The 13,168-nt window shown below is 46.3% G+C and overlaps 1 protein-coding gene across 2 annotated transcripts; it reads right to left on the minus strand.

Moving 5' to 3' along the window:
* Window positions 1-897: 897 nt before the first annotated feature.
* On the minus strand, window positions 898-5,249 carry LOC120835549 (myosin-7B). Of its 2 annotated transcripts, XM_078091633.1 has the most exons (8): window positions 5,183-5,249; window positions 5,007-5,088; window positions 3,787-3,895; window positions 3,346-3,483; window positions 3,164-3,237; window positions 2,755-2,852; window positions 2,567-2,668; window positions 898-1,072 (listed from the first exon to the last, which is right to left on the minus strand). In XM_078091633.1, exons 4-8 carry the CDS (start codon window positions 3,401-3,403, stop codon window positions 1,027-1,029), a joined length of 378 nt encoding a protein of 125 aa, XP_077947759.1. In that variant the 5' UTR covers window positions 3,404-3,483; window positions 3,787-3,895; window positions 5,007-5,088; window positions 5,183-5,249; the 3' UTR covers window positions 898-1,026. The 2 variants fall into 2 exon arrangements, with proteins under 2 accessions (XP_077947759.1, XP_077947760.1); XM_078091634.1 differs by lacking the exon at window positions 3,787-3,895.
* Window positions 5,250-13,168: the final 7,919 nt, after the last annotated feature.

Below are 13,168 nucleotides of genomic sequence, written 5' to 3' on the forward strand. Positions count from 1 at the left end.
CCCTCAGCAGTCTGATAGATTGGTGCGCCACTCAGTCGTTGGCACCTGCACCTTCAGCTCGTCTCATCCACCTTGGCTTCATAGAGGGCCTAAATTCTCTGGATGGCATCAGTTTCATACTTAGTCCTCCAATGAGGAACCCCAGCGTTGGCGTGGAACGTCTCTCCATCTCAGCTGAGGCTTCCTGCTCCTTCAGGAGACGACATTTATATCGAGGTGATTGCAGTGTGTGTGCCAGGACTTTTTTGGCCTTAGGAGACCAATCAGGAGGATGGACATCTTCTCTAAAGTGGTCTGCAGACAGAAGATACAAATTTAAGATTTGAGGGATTTGATTGTTTGGTTCGTTGCTACTTTGTGTGTGCATCTTATTGTTCTGTGTACCTTGCCTGGAGTTGACCTCGCTGGATGTCGCTCTGACACTGTCAGCGTGTAGCCGTAGCGGCCTCGTGGTGGACCCGTTTCCTGCTGGTCTCGCAGCAGCTTCAGTAGATCTGCTTCTCTCTTGTCTGAGCCAAAGTGGGCTCAGTGCTTCCAGCTCACGTGCCACATCACATCGCTGCTTCTCCACTTAGCTTGGCTAGCTCATCTCCTATTCTGGAGCTGATTGCATTCATTTCAGGCCTTCCTGGTAGAGAACAGTCATTGTTAATCGCTACTACTTAGTAGCAAGATTATAATTGTTGTGAACATATCAAAGCTCACTTTTTCAGCTTCTTATCAAGTCCATAACCAGTGTTTCAGATCTGTGAGTTGTGGATTCCTAGCGCCCTCTAAAGGCAACTTGTTCCACTTCCAATTTCCATACCTTGTTCTCAGTGGCACGTTTATCCAGTGTGATCTCCACCTCATCAATGTCTCTTCAGCTCAGCACCGTTGTCCTCCAGCTTTAGCTTCTTGGTCATCGTCTCCTCGTCCTTCTAGCCACGATCTCTTTCCCCTTGGCCTCCGTGGCAACCTTCGTTTGGATGAGTAGCTTACAGCGATCCTCAGCATCCGCAAGATTGTCCTGCTCCTGAAAGCGCTTCATCCAGGGCGCGTCGGCTCGACGGCGTTAATCATCAGAGCCTCACTGCAAGCATGATGAAACAAAAGGATCGGTTGGGAGGGGGAGGGTTTTATATCACTTCAGGTGTACTTCCACCCCAGGGGTTACTTATACTTAACTAGAGCTTATGTGGCGATATTGTGAAGCGTCATTTTATTTATATATACACCTGTTTGAATCAGCGGAAAAGCAGTTAACAAGCAAGAGGACAGGTTTAACAATTAAAACAAGGCGATGGAAAAATGGTTAAAATACATTTTTTTTTAAACAAACTGCTCAACTAGCTAAAAGAACTGCATAACAGATAGTTATGCAGGCAAATTAATTGATAAAAGGTTTCAATAGTTGGCTAGAGATAAAACGTTTGAATAAATAGTATTTAAAATTACACAATAATAAATGTAAAACGTGTTTAAACCAAATAACGGTGACTGAATTCACGGAGGACTCTTAACCTTAACAGAAGAAGGTCCTAAAGCTTCAACCTGGAGGTCCCCGTTTGTTTACTTAGTTACTTTTATTGGCTCTATTGCTGCTGCTACCCACTCTTGTATCTAATCATACACGGACTGATGCGGGATGAAATCATACACCTGATGCTGCTTTTGATGTTTCGTGACTGTGACCAAACAGGGTTAGCGGATTGATTTAGTCTCCGTCGAATGGCGTCGCTCACGGCCCTAAATATGGAGCCAGAGGAGACTGGTCAAGGACTCGCTGTCAGTGTTTAGAGGGTGTTTGAGTGAGCGCGCACACGTCGGGGTGGGGGAGCTGATTGCATTTTCCACATGACTCTCAAAGGTGAGCGTCTGTGTTTATTTAGAAACTAAAGCCTAGTGTCCGACGGCCGACTTTAATCCTCCGTCACATATCCCGTCAGTGCAGGCGCCGCAGACAAAAGGGGCCAGGGGCCATCGGGCATCCAGAGAAGGGGGCCGGGGGGGTTGTATTTTTAGGGGAGGGCCCGAGCAGCTGCCACTTGACACATGTCGCCCCCTGGCTCTGAGGACACCGTCAGCATTGTTTCACTTAGAGAGGCTGGTTGGAGAGAATGGACGGAGACCTGCGAGAGGTGTGTGCGTGTGTGTGTGTGTGTGTGTGTGTGTACGTGGGATGGGGCTCTTATTAACAGTGAGGCCACACACATGCCTGGTAACCACACAAGGGCAAGCGCACGCCGCACACACGCCGATAACGCTGCCCTTGCATGCCGCGCATAGTAGAGCGAGGGAGTGAACACTAAGGTGTAGTATATCACAAGCTGAAAGGCTCGCGGTGCATTGTGTTGCTATTGAACCTGTTCAGAAGAGCAACTGTTGGAGGACGTCTCATGCTTTCATTTTCCTGTGAAGAATCCAGCTCAAAAAGTTTTGTTTGCTTGTGAAGACGACGGATGTAGTCAGTAAGAGGAAAAAGTTATCTTATGCCATTTGTGAGAATTTATTCAGCTCTTTCCTCATTAATCTGCCACAAGCATTTTTAATTAAAGATTACTGCAGTCCAGCTTATACTTCCCACCTTTTTGTGAGTCCAGACTCATGCTGGCTGTGGTCGGTCCCCACAAGGACCGCAGCTTCTGCACAGCTTTCCTGCTGTCCAAAAACCATCAGGACGCGATAGCTGAAAGGTAAAATAAGAGCGTTTTATGACAGATTACTGAGAGTCGAAGCCATGATCTCCACAAGTGATCTCAACGAGGTTCATACCACTTGGATTCGCCATGGCGGATCTCATCACGGATGACGCAGCGAACAGAGTGAGGCCGGGAGCTGCGTAGGTCGGTCATCAGCTCGCTCAGGTTTTCCTGTTGGAAATCAAAGACACCACAAATCAAGTTACACGAATCTGTAATCCTATTCCAACTAAAATATCAGCATATAAAATGTTCAATTCTGCAGGACTGAGTTCCTCACACGGGATACGCTTGATGCAAAGGAGAGAGGAGCCAGCACAGACTTAGAGTGATGTTCATGTGATCATTGCCCTAAACATCACTGCAAGTCTTAACTGCCTCCGTCTCAGCTGTCCAACGATGCCTGTGATTTCCTTCCGACTTCCGAACCATCCACGACTTCCTCAGTCGTGGATGATTCAGCCCAGTGGGGTCAGTCTCACCTCGTGAAGCTGGGACGCGGCCTGGAGAGCGGCTGCCGTCTTCTCCTCCTCGCCGCCGATCTTGTGCTGGGAAACTGCGAGGTAATTAGCAGGGGGATTAATTTGACATCCATGAAGCCCAGCGGCTGGAGACAGGCAGGAGTGTCACATGCCTCTCTGTGAAATTGCTTTATGTTGTTTACCTTTACAATGAGATAAATGTAGGCTTGAGAGTCCAGCCCGAAGTCGATGACAGTCCATTCGCTGTCCTTCCTCTGGTACTTCTGCTCCACGATGAACATGTGGTGGAAGTTGATGCACAGCTGCTCAGAGCTGTTGAGCTGCAGTGAACGGTGTTCATTAGAAGGGAAAATGCACTACTAATTCATCAGGATGAGGCACAAAGAAGCTCCTGATCAACCGAGGTTTAATCGGCAGTCTGTCATCAGCGTACCACATCCAATCAGAACGAAGGGAAAATTAACCTGCGGAATGTTCTCTACCGTGTGGCGTACATTTCATTCTGCACTTCGGTTTATTGTTTGTGCCTCATTTTACACTTCACCACTGACATAACATCATTCATTGTCTTTGAGATTTTCTAATTAATGAAAACACAGATTGCCGACATTGCACCACCTCACCTGTTAGACGTTGTGTCCCTTCAGCACATTCAGCACACACCATCAGGTATGAGGCCTTGACTGCGCATGCCGACAGTTCTTCTCGTCCACCGGGGTGCCGAGGATGAGCCTGTAAAAGGGAGCAAAGATGTCTGATAACTCAACTCCACACATCTCTAGGTGGACATGAAGCCCTGTGAGCAGGAGTACGGGTCGGAGGACGCCAGCCGCAGGTCTGGAAGTTTACAGGCTGGCGTCCCCGTCCTGCGGTAGTACGTCGTGGTCAAGCAGATCGAATGATTAAGCGCTGTGGTAGTAGATGTGGTAGCTCGGCTCACCGGGCTGCTGAAATATCAAAGATAAGATCAAAAATTGAGCAACAAATTATCAAACTAAATTGAACGTGCATATGTAGGTGAAAAGCAACAATGGCTGCCTTGTTTTATGTGATGAGTACAGCTCATCAGGAGTAAATTAACACAAAAGTAAAAAGCAACGGGAAAGATAATGGGAAAAACTTGAGCCCTTAAAAAGTTACATGGAGAGGGAAAAATAAAGTAGTTAAAATATCAGCGAGAAAGAGTTGTGTGTGGAAAGAGCTTCCACACACAGAAAATAAAAACACACCAAAAAGAAGCCTCCCTTTTTAGCAGCTGGTTCCCCATTAGCTGCCACAATGGCAGCATTCTGAATGACACGTTTCAGGGTTCACAGTTTTGCCAGCACCGGATGCTCCGCATACGTGTGTGAAAAAATAACAGTGTACACATAACCGGTACAAACTGTTAAAGGTGGTTTAAATAAAAAAATGTTTCAAATGGATCTCACAAAACAAAAGAAAAACCGAGAGATTCCAGCAAACGCCAAAAACATTAAAGAAAATAGAATCTGTAAAATGGTTGCATGGACGTCTCCATGTAATACACCTGCTTTTACGGGCTGTTTATTCCTCTAATTTGTGACTGAACTGATTCATCTATTGTGGCAGAGACTGGGAGCGGCGCTTGCCTCCGATAGGCAGCAGCCTCAGGGGCCGAGGAGCCATTTGTGTGGATTCGGCGACACAGAGGAGCCCGCAGTGGGTCTAATGACACAGGACATGGCCCAACATTCACCCACCACCATGCGTCCCCTTAAGCCAAAATGGCCAACACTGTCATCGCTTAAGCTTGCAGATGAAATGTAATCTGGATAATGACGCGTCTTAAGGGAACATCACTGGCCCATAATGGGATACTCACATAAATCAACCAGGCGGAGCAGCAGGTTGCGCAGCATGAAGCCTCGTTCTTCGATCACGTTGTACTCCTTCACTGACGGAGCCTAAAGGGATGGAGGCAGGCAGAGATGATGGGGGGGGGGGATCGTACCGTAGTGTTTTCATTCGTTACTGCATAAAGAGCGGGTGGTCGCTCACCCTCTCATCTTTGAACGTGTCCCCGGTGAGCTCGATGGATGCTTCATCGGGGCCCCAGGCTTTAACATCACAGCAGACAGTGGAGGATGTTGGAAAGCATACAAATAAATACCCCAAATCAGAGTGTGTTATTGTACAAAAATGTGTTAAATCAACTTTCACAAAAAATAATTTACAATTAAAACAGTAAAGAATTGCAACTTTTTGCCGTGGATAAAAAAATGAAATGGCCATGTGATCAGTTTTTAAAAACAGGGCAACACATGTAACTCCAAAAGCAAACTGCAATGTTTTTCCTTCCATTTAAAACCAGATATGAATTCGACTGAATTAAAAAAAAAACTGGATTAATTTCTGATATGAATATTTATTGATGTGATTTCTCCCTACAAGACTGGGCCTACCGTCAAAAGCCGCATTGCGTGACGTCCTCGGCTCCGGGTCCGACTTGGGTAAGAACGATGCAGCCTCCCCGCATTCCATCACGTCAAAGCGCGACGCGGCGGCCGCTCCTCTCCGGCGCAACAACCCGACGCGCCAGCGAGACAGACGAGGCGAGGGAACTGTGCGTAAAGAGCGCAAACCAACAAGTGAGAACAAACACAGAAACCTGTTGCGCTTATTGTTGCCAGCAAAAGGCAAACCGTGTCCCGCTCTGCGGACACTTGTCCTCTACGAAACCCGTTCAACTGCTCCCAACCCGCGCGTAATGTGCGAACCGTTTAACCTACCGAACAAAAAAAAAAAGTTGTCCGCTGACTTCAGGACGACCGTAACGGAACAACACCTCGGTGAGATGTGGCCTGCTTTATACTGTGGTCCTCAAGGTCACGGTCAGTGGACATTTGTCCGTCATTAGCATATGCCGCCTCCTCCGACGCCGATTGGTGCGGAGCGCTGCTGACAATTGACACAAAAGGAAAGCTACGTTTTTGTCATTGCGCAAAACCCAAGCCGGCTATTTTTGTATCCCAGTTATTTTATGCACTGTACACAGTGCGAGGGAGTGGGAGAGAGTCGCATGTGCAGCATCCCCGTAGGGGGGGGTTACATCGCAGGTTTTGAAGGGCAGTGCGCGTGTGCCGACACACCAAAACGCAATCTGTAAATGAAAACGAATATTTGAAAGAAAACAGCCAAATTAGGTGCATAGAATATTAAGACACTAAGTTAGTAGTTTTAGAAATGCACCTTAGCTTTTATGTATTTTTACTCCACCTCCTGATAAACACTGTTCCCACTTCAGGTGATGCTTATGCGCTCATGTTGGCCTCTAAGTAACAGCCCGGTGGGGATGTTTGCTATTGTGTTTGGCCACAGAGGATGCAACCTTAGAAGAGATTATTTCTGGAGCTGTGTGGCATTAAACATGCCACTATAAATAAACAACATTATATTAATAGTGAGAAACTTGGGGACGTGGCTCTGATGCAATAAGGACTCTTCGACCATTTCAAAGCAATAAACATGAGCGACGATTTGTTCAACGTGTGCGATGAAAGATCTTCAACTTCATTTCAATTTTTCAGATTGCTAATGCGAAGCTGCTGCCAGCGACACGCGGAGCTTCAACACCTTTGGCCTCTGATGGAAACCGTGAGTATCATGGAAACTATCCAACTGTCCCGTCCAGTTGCTGTCATTTTGTGTATGAATATATTATTAAATCAAATCGTATTTAAATAGAACACGTCAAATGCAACTCCAATTGAACACAAACAAAAACAGAGTCAAATTAAAATGTGAGTAAAAAACAAATGTGATAGAACTAATAACTACGTAGAAGGCCGGCTGGGGAGGCGCGTTTTGCGTTCTCTTTTTCACCAGATCTGACCTTCAGAGCAAGGGGAGAGGTGGGTGCCTGGTATGAGAGCGGGGTGACAGTGCAGCGAGGGGGGAGGGAAGCGGGACCACAGTTTCTCAGAATAGACAAAGCCAGAGTCCAGCATTCCTGATAGGGAGATTGACTGTTAACGGTTGGCCGCGTTGATCGGACTCTGCAGGACGCCGGCGCGATAAGCCGGAGACGGCCGCCTGCTGCCGACGGAGGCGATTTAACTTTTACCAAACCCCCCGAAAACCCGTGGACTCGCTTTGAACGCGGCGGTTCCATTTCCCCGCGTGAAACGAGAAAACAAACAATCTCCTAAATGGACGTCTGGACTTGGCGGCCATCTTTGTTGATGCCGTTATCTGTTGCCGTGGCAGGCTGAGAGGTGTTCCTGTGATGGCTGAAACTTTCTTGGGCATCAGTTAGATAGAGCAGGCCTGGCTATTCTGGGAATAGGGGCTCTTCAGAAAGGCAGAGGCTGGTTTATGTACTATGTCACTCGCTGCACCATTTGAAAAACCGGCCTGCTGATAACACATGGGGAGATGAAACCCCAAAGTCCCAAGAGTTTCTGGCTTTAAATAAGCGCACACATTCACACGGCACAAACACATAGTGAAGTGCGCGGTCGCCCAGCACATCTCTCTGCACTGCTGCACCGCAACAGCTGACTCCTCAGAACAACCTCTCTCCTTACGTCCCAAGTGTTCCTCAAAATCATTTAGAGGTTTTTATTGTTACACGTTTGTGACCAGACTGGTGCCCAGCCGCCGTTTCAAGCCCAAGATGCTGTCTACGAAGTCCCCAGTGCACTCGGGTGGATTGGTTTGCCAACAATTTGAGGGGAGAGGTTTTAGGTCGTAAAGATTTGATCTGGAGGTCAGTCATAGTTGTTTTAGAGTCATGGTGCACAGAATGCCAGCAGGCTCAGGCGGCGGGTGGAGAGATTGGGAATTATGACTGTTTAATCATCACAGACACGCCTCTCATCCATCCATCTACCACCCATCTACCCATTCATATATCCATCCATCTATTTACTCTTCCATCATTCTGTCCTGTCTATTAATTATTGCCAGCTAATAATGTGATGTATATATTAATATTGGCATGACATTTCCATGAAAAAAATGTTTCCAAAGAATCCAAATAAAAAAGTACAAAATGTCCTTAATGTGAATACACATATTGGGCAGCACGATATGCATTTTCTCCTGCTCCTAGACGTGCATTTCATTTTGAGAGGTCATTATTATAACCACACAAGTTTAATTACGGGATTTACGTTAATTTTAATTTGTCCAAGAAAATGTGCTGTATAATTTTGCATGTTGACCGGTATAAATATCAAGCTCCCCGTTTTACTCTCCAGCAGTAACCTAAAAATGGGCGCTGGAGCAGTGTTTCATTTTGGATCAAAGCATTCACTGCGGGTGGATATTTCTGTAATCGCCTCGTGCCTGCCCACAATACCTTGCAGCAACTGTGTGGGCTCAGGTCTTAGCCATCGCTTCATCACAGTGGAGACGGGCTGACGCGTGGCACAAACTCTCTAAAGCCCCAATTACTTTTCCACACCCACTCCACCCCCATGACATCCAAACACACACGCTCTCACACACACACACACACACACACACAAACACACCCATATGCACGCATGCACACACATATACACAATAATAAAAGGCAAAGTTAGTTTTCTTTCAGCAAGCGGTTTGGGGGTTTGATACTCCAGCGATTAGCCTCTGGCTCCAGACTGCGTCCAATACTGCGTCTCATTGTCCTACGCTGTGGTCCGTGTCGGTGGGCCCGGCCTGCCTGACCAGCCCTGCCCTCAGTATGCACGGCAGCCCTCAGCTGTCTTTCTATTTCAAGAGCATGGAGGCATACCATGACCCAGCTGGGGCATCACAGACAATGGGCATGCTGCCTTATCCAAACACAGGCCCGCAGACAATCTGACGCACTCCAGGATCCCAGTGAGCGCCCCGCTGCAGCCCCCCCCCACCCCACCACCACCACCCGCCTAATAAAGCTGCAGTAAAGGGTTAACAAGGCTGCATAGACAGCGACACACATCACTCAGGAGCCACACACTGCGACGATCAATCCATTGAGAGGGCAGATTGTTGCTTTATGTGTGATAACAGGGAGGAATGTAGGGAAGAGTAAGATGCCTTTTATTTGTAGGGTACAGTTCAACAGGTGGATGCAGGTTCTGGTGACGGGAATTGTGTGCTTGGATCTTTGTAGAGGAAGTTAACTCATTTAATTCACTACAACATTATCTTTATTTTGCTGAATGGAAATAAACCCAATTGATGTGTTGCGTTTACCCATTTGCCCTCGCAATCACCGAAACTAGTGTATTTTACTGCGGGTTTATACTTGTAACTATTTGTTGTACTTGCTACACCGATAAGTTCGGCTCACTCAAAGACGTGTCTTTTTTTTAATCTCTCGCATTTAGGTTCCAGTGAAATCGGCGTTTCTAAACAGCGGGCCTTGACTTCAGTTGCTCTGCTCGGCTTTAAATAGACTTGGAAGGGAAACCTGTTGAGCTGCTCGGAAAGACCTTCAGTTAGTGACCTACAGAATCCCACTGGCTTCACTTAATTCACCGCCGGCGCCCGTTGGAGCTCCGTTAAAGGCGACCAGCGGTGCAGGTGGCAGGGCTCGCCCTCTGATCACGATTGCCGTTTAGACAGAGCTGCTGTCACAACGAGAGGCATTTCAGCGAGCTGCAGGGCGGCTCTTTCACAGCTTACACAGGCTCCAGGCCTCCTATACTTCCTTTATACACACACACACACACACACACACAGTAAATGCAAGCACACAAACACTATAACCACCTCTCGTCACCTGTCGCCGGTGGCAACTGCTAAGACCCACAGAACAAAGCAGCAGACTGGCAGCACATGTGTTACAACCATCAGAATATGAGTACAGTGAATTCACGCGGTTGCCACGCGAGCAGACGTACTCACATTATTGACAATTGACATTATTAAAGTAAGATAAACTTGAATAGTTCTATTTGTACTACTACCATTTTAAGACTAAACTGGACAAGCAGTTGGACATTTTATTTATAAGTCATACCCTGCCGTACAGTGGACAATATTCAGATGTTGATTTGAATTGACAATGCAATGTAAACAGTACATCTTCCATTCATGCAATGTTCAAGGAAAATGAGTTAGTTTCTAGTAATCTCACATTGAAAGACGTTTGAGTTTTAAGAGACTTATGCTTTATTCATAATTCCGCAGCTTGGGACTCATGCATTCCATGCGGGCCCCTCCTGCACATGGCAGGCATACTGGATTAATGAAGGTTTTGTAGGAGGTGTGTGGCAATTTTAATAATAATTTGAAAATGAAGTCATCGTGGAAGGTCTGTAGTCGTGACTCACTTACTCTCTGAATGGCCGACAACAGCGGGACAATTCAACCTCAAGTCGCCCATGTCCGGAAGCGGGGGAGTCAGGACCCAGAGTTTTCAAAAACAAAAAGACTTTAATAGTCAAGACTTCAAAATCAAAAAGTCAATGGGGGCAAAAAGCACAGACTCCAAATCCAAAAAAAAGGGCCAAGGGGCAAAAAAAAAAAAAAAAAAAACGCAGCCGGGAACCAGGAACACTCAGGCTTCAACATCCAGAACCTTCAACAATGATGCAACAAGAGACACACATGGCTTAAATACATTGGGAAGGTGCAGGTGATTGGACACAGGTGGAAACAATCATGACACGGCAGACAATCACAGGGGACGGCAGGAGAAGGCAGGAAGTGATGTAACCCGGGAGCACCAGAGGCATGAAACTACAAAATAAAACAATACGTGAACCCAAACCGTGACAGCCCAGCCTGGAGGGTTTTGTATTTGGCTTTATATCTTTGTTATTCATCCAGGTGTTTAGTCTGGACTTCACACATCAGCAAGTTGATTACAGTAGAGCTGTTGTGGGTATTCTATTCAAATTCATAGAAACACACTGAGGCATTACGAGTGAATCCTAGCTAAAGTTGGGTCTGTGTAAATCAGATCAGCACGCTCACAATTCTACTTAGCTTGTAAATGACCTCTGTTATATGTTAGCTGGAAATAGTTTACTGCTGGTTGCTCAATAACAACGCTTGCAAGATGCGTCATTTCTGAGCCAAAATGTCTGTCCCCTACCAGCTGGACTTTCCTATACTCAACATAGTTCAGCCCTTCGTCCCCGTTTCAGGCATCACAAAGACAAAAGTGGGACATATTCACCATGTTGCATTTTTTTTGTTCACCACGTTAAAACGTTAACAAGTTCCATCAAGGAATCCCACATCAATTAAAAACAAGATATCGGTGTTCTATTCATGCACCACAATCATTTTGCTGTAGTATAAAACCACAGCTCGGATATTTGTTTCTTGGATATGGCAAAGAACTCCTTTGTCCTTAATAGCTAATGCTATTAGTCACTGATACTTTAATTATGATAATAAGTTTGAGATGTTTCAAGTGACCCATGAACCTGGGCCAAAACATTGTACCACTCAGCTTCCCATAAACCATATGACGTATGACAACATGTCTCCATCCTGCATGAAGGGAGTTGGCGTAAATGTGTATGTATATATACACATTTCATTTTTTTAGATTTTTTGGTTTTGTCTTCTCAGTGTCAGATTTAATGGAGTCACCCTTGACGTTGTTCAAAGTGGGTGTGATGGACCGTAATGCTCTTCTTCTTAAAGTTAACTAAACTTGGCAAAGTAAACCAAAATTGGGACGTGAATGTGCCTAAAAAAAGTGGAAATGTTTGGCAATCCTGGTTTAAGGCGCCAACAGCTGACAGCTGACGGAGGCGTCCTGTGTTTGACTTCAGCCCGGAGCGGCTCCCATGTGTCATCCTCTGTCTTTTCCTCCCATCTTTAAGGAATTCTCCTTTTTACCTTCAGCGAATGAGCAAGTCTGGTTCTGGATTCATTCCAGTTGCTGTTCCAGCAGCCAGGTGTCAGCCTCAGCCTCACCCATAGCTTCCACCACAGGCCTCCCACAGATCCTGCCAACATTTAACAGCTAGTCGGAGTTATCCGGGGGCCCCAGGATGTTGAGCTCTGAGAGGCTGGAGCCGGAGCAGGTGAAGAGAGTCCTGAGGGAAGGCCTTGTGCTCCTTCTTGCCTCTCCGAGATGAAACCGAAGGACCAGCTCGGCATTCGGAGAAGTGCTACTTCCCGGCAGCAGGCCAGCCACTTGGGACAGCTGGCACCGCGTCCCGATAAGCGTCTTCTCTCCCACCGCATTTAGCGCACAATACGACAGTGTGTTAGCAGTCTGCGGTCATTTCCTAATTGGCAGTATCTGAATAGTGCGAACATCAGAGGTTGGAGTCTCACGAGGAGTCTTCTTACCGCTGGCTGACCGAGCAGAGGTGAAAGCGAATCTCAAAGTGCAAAAAAACAAATGGCAGGATTTCGTCGATGGGTAAACGCGTCATTTTGAGTCACCGAATGTGAAGCAAATCTGCCATTTTAGTGAAAATGCTGACGATGCTACCCTCTGCTGCCACGTGGCACTAATCACACTCCACAAGTTCTCTCTGTTGTGAATACCGCTTTGCCTCTACGATGACATTTGTCTTGAGTTGCATCAGATTTAATGTCTATTTATTTTAAAGATCTTTTTTTCGAGAAAGGGGAGAAAGTTATGGATAAGTGCTACTTACTCTGGAAGAGGAGCTATTTGTTTAAATGGTTACCAAGGCCAACGCACAAGTACGTGTTGATCTACAGCCCCACAGCGGAGGCACATGACGCTGAGGCAGCACATATTTTAGAACGCTATGTTTAAAGGAAAGGTAAATAGATCTTCTGATGACGTTTGTGTGAGATTAAATGATGATGATGGTTTGGGCCTTCAATGTCCTGAAAGTCTTGATTTTCTCATGTTCTCAAGTGGTTTAACGAAGGACAACTGCTTATCTGCTCTATAGTGTCCATTGTGTCTGTTAGATTTCCATGATCTAAATACCAAAACTTGCGAGATGAAGATGAACTAAATCATCTACACCTCTGTTGAATGAGATGTTTGCACTTAATCTCATAGATGGTTTAAAAATCCTCCAGTAACGCTTTACCACGGGCCTGTGGAGCTGAAGATAA

This window comes from Gasterosteus aculeatus, chromosome 17 (assembly GCF_964276395.1).
Source record: "Gasterosteus aculeatus chromosome 17, fGasAcu3.hap1.1, whole genome shotgun sequence".
Lineage (NCBI taxonomy): Eukaryota > Metazoa > Chordata > Actinopteri > Perciformes > Gasterosteidae > Gasterosteus > Gasterosteus aculeatus.

Excerpts from the sequence above, each read along its gene's own strand:
- LOC120835549 (XM_078091634.1), bottom strand. The coding sequence starts at position 3,403 with ATGGACTGTCATCGACTTCGGGCTGGACTCTCAAGCCTACATTTATCT. Across the intron at positions 2,853-3,163 it reads CCGCGTCCCAGCTTCACGAG|GAAAACCTGAGCGAGCTGAT; the intron begins GTGAGACTGACC and ends GATTTCCAACAG. Across the intron at positions 2,669-2,754 it reads CGCCATGGCGAATCCAAGTG|CTATCGCGTCCTGATGGTTT; the intron begins GTATGAACCTCG and ends TTTACCTTTCAG.